Genomic DNA, 3,621 nt, shown 5'->3' on the forward strand with positions numbered 1-3,621 from the left:
TGCAGCGCGCTCAGGCTCCCCGCTCGCTGCCGCACACAGGCGCGCTCCCTCGCCCCCCCGGCTCCGCACGCCGCCTCTCCTTCTCCCTCTCCCTCGCACACAGGCGCGCACGCTTCCCTTCACTCTCCTCTTACCCGGAGGTGCACTGATAGCCATTGAATGAGGGGGAAAAGTTAAGAGATGAAACCAATATGAACCATCGTTGCTCGTAGCAGTGCCCTATTCAGAGCAGAGCAGAATCCAGCGAGCACCCCTGCAGGAATGGAGTCGGTAAAACAAAGGATTTTGACCCCTGGCAAGGAGGGATTGAAGAATTTTGCGGGAAAATCGCTTGGACAACTCTACAGGTAAGACTGAGATCTCTTACAGGACTCTACCGCCTGGAAATAATTGGAAGCTTTTCTTAACCGACAGCTGCTGCAGGAGGTCGGATGCTTTGGGGAGGTTAGTGGTGGAGGGGCTGGGAGCTGTGGCAATACTGCCGATATAATCTGGATCCTGGAAACTAGTGCTGAAGCTTCTCAATATGGCACCCTCGTAACTTCTCTACATGATTCGTAGATGGTGTCAGTAAATATGGAGCGAAAGATTACCCCATCTTGCTCCCACAAAACCGCGATCCCATCTTGAAATCATAATCAGGAGAGAGCAGCTCCCTGTATTTTTGTTCTGTGTTAATTTTGCAATGCAGTCACAGGATCTTTCCCCCTGCCCTTACCAATCATTAAAAAATAATAATAATAATCTTTCCTGGTTTCGATTAGTCTTGTCCCTTGTGTAATTCGTCGTCAGAGGAAGATAAACATGGAGGTGTATAAATAATTGATATCCGAACGATTTTTTTTTTCTCCTAAAGCTGAAACATATAGAGGGATGAGTTTAATTATTTATCCGTCTGCCTTGAGAAGCATCCACTTGTCTTATAACTAATACACAACTGCAATGGCTAAACTGAAAAGATTCACTCAACGGTATGTTTCTGTGTGTGCAGAACATTTCGACCGTCTTTGAGCCCTGTACACACAGATGAACAAGCCCAAATTCTCGCACATCTAAAAAGTCTATGCACTGAAGTTGACACATGGTGCTTCATCCAACCTGGCGACTTCAGTGACCTCCAGGACGTTTGAGAATAGTCTGTGAAATTCCAATGTATTTTCGATTGTCCTCTCTGCTAGAAATAACCTCGAAGGTTTGGGGGTTTTTTGTTTGGTTTGGTTTGGTTGTTTTTTGGGGGGTTTTTTTGTTTTGTTTTTTTTTTTGCAAATTACAAATTGAAGGTAACTGCGGATTTATCTGCCTAGGGTAGGTCACTTTTTTCCATACCTATGCGGCAGTGTTGGGCACAGGCACAAGGCTGTTCCACAGCATGAGTCACAACTTCTGCTGCCATTTTCAGGAAAGGGGACATATCAGTGAAGTGATAAAGACAAAATTAAGATTTCCATTTTGGTAGCAAGGGTACGATTTTGAAAAGCCAAAAGCAAAACCAAAGCCATCAACAACACAGTGACTATCCTACAGTTTTTGGTCATATTTAAGTCATTTTCAGTGGCTTCAAAGAAATACTGATAATCCAGAATAACTGCTAAAAATATAATTAAGGAAATAAACGTCCTTTTCGCCCTAAAATACTTTACAACGTATAAATAAAACAATCCTGTCTCCTACTGTTTATATAGTCACACAGGGAATAATAGAGAAACGGTGTTTGTATTTTCCAGCAACACTCCGTTTGAACTCCCCCCTTGATTAACAAATGCGCGATTTACTCATCTTTTTCAGCGCACGGGATTGACATATTGTTTCCGATTCTTAGAATTAAACAGTTTTCCTGTGGCTTACACATTGATTTCTAGTGTCTTCCCGAAGACGAGAAGCTCATTCAGGGAGAAAACACTCCTGCATCATCCTTTATTCGCACGAACGAATTTTGAACACAAAAACACGGTGTTTTATTTTATTCACAACTTGAAGACGTTTCTTAATGCTGCGGTCTTTAAGCATGGAAATAATTGTCCCAGGAAAAAAAAAAATCGCGAGAATTTCAACTGAGTAACTATTGGGAAAAATCCCTGTATTTTCTCCCAAACACGGAGAACGTTTTGAGCCTTATTCTGCTAATTGTTACTGCACCATTAGCCGGCTGAGTTAACCTCAAAGAGATGCTCCTCGCAGGAGAATTTCTGACATGAGAAAACACTCCTAGAGCAGGGGTGAGGGCAGCCGTAGGAGAGTCCAGAGTGTCGGGACATGGTCACATATTCGCTCCTCAAGACAACGGAGCTAGGATGGAAGCGGTTAGTTTTTTTGTCTACATATCTCAGTGACTGCAAAAGAAGATTAAGAGATTCAACATGGGACACTTGCTCGATAAACCCGATCTTTCTTACTACTGACACGGCTTGTTTTAAAGCCTTTCCACCAAAGAAGAAATAAAATGAAATATTTTAAGCCACCTTTCGTGGATGGCAGGGTTGGGCGGGCTTTATTCTGTGTTTTTCTGTTGATTCGAAATAGCTGCAAATAACCGGTCCTCTTCAGATTCCTGCACATTGTTCTTTAGGAGATAAGATTCTCATGTGAAAACAAGGGAGCGGGGGCAATGAGATTGATCTTAAAGCTGATCTGTTAAACCTGCTGAGCGATCACAGGCTCTCAACGTGTGGCTGAGCAGATGCGATCTTTTGGGAAGACTTCTCCGGAGATGCCAGTTCTCTAAAGACGGTCATGTTTTCTTCCACTGCATGTGACAGCCATTTTGCAAATCTAAAATAAGTAGCAATATCGCCCCCCCTCCCTTTCCGTTAATATTTCTTTTGTTCCCAGACCTGAAGCGAGCTGCACACCAGGATCATTCCCCTTGGTGTTTCTAATACAGCAAGGAGGGAATAAAACCTTCTCCAAAAGACTGTGTCGGTTTCCACACTATGCCTCTTGGGCTACCCAACATGGCGCCTCTGCAGTGGTTACAGATGATGTCTTCTTAATGCGTCCTACATATTTAAGCAGAAGTCTTTAATGATAGATGAGCAATTCTCGGCTAGAGCTCCTCCCCGGGCTTCTGCGGCGGGGTGGTGGGGGGAGCTGGGGCTGACTAATCCTGACTCCCACAGGTCACTGCTAAAGAACAGCTGAAGGTGAATGGAAAACAAGGAATAAATCCTCAAATCAATCCAAAGCGAGCCAAAGGGGCGGGGGGAGTGGTGAACTCCGCTGTGGAAGCGGCCAGGGCTTGACTTTCCCTTCTTGTGCCGGGCAGAGTCCTAGAGAAGAGGCAGAAGCCCGGGGACACCATCGAGCTGACGGAAGATGGAAAGCCCATGGAAATGCCCGAGAAGAAAGCCCCGCTGTGCGACTGTACCTGCTTCGGGCTGCCCCGGAGGTACATCATTGCCATCATGAGTGGACTGGGATTCTGCATTTCCTTCGGGATCCGATGTAACTTGGGAGTGGCCATCGTGGATATGGTCAATAACAGCACCATACACCGAGGAGGAAAAATTATTAAAGAGGTGGGAACGCTTCCCTCGTAAATCCCATGTCCTCCCAGTACATCTCCCAGCCCAAGCACCTTAGCGCAGGCGAAGCGGGCTCGGGCGACCTCGCAGCAGCTGCCCC

General features: G+C 45.6%; 1 protein-coding gene across 1 annotated transcript; it reads left to right on the forward strand.

The window, feature by feature from the left end:
* LOC104624635 (vesicular glutamate transporter 2-like) lies at nt 1-3,597 on the forward strand. Its single transcript, XM_010292060.1, has 2 exons — nt 1-347; nt 3,263-3,597. The coding sequence occupies exons 1-2, from the start codon at nt 262-264 to the stop codon at nt 3,534-3,536; spliced, it is 360 nt and encodes a 119-aa protein (XP_010290362.1). The 5' UTR covers nt 1-261; the 3' UTR covers nt 3,537-3,597.
* Nucleotides 3,598-3,621: the final 24 nt, after the last annotated feature.

The sequence above is a fragment of the Phaethon lepturus genome, unplaced genomic scaffold, assembly GCF_000687285.1.
Source record: "Phaethon lepturus isolate BGI_N335 unplaced genomic scaffold, ASM68728v1 Scaffold55647, whole genome shotgun sequence".
Classification (NCBI taxonomy): domain Eukaryota; kingdom Metazoa; phylum Chordata; class Aves; order Phaethontiformes; family Phaethontidae; genus Phaethon; species Phaethon lepturus.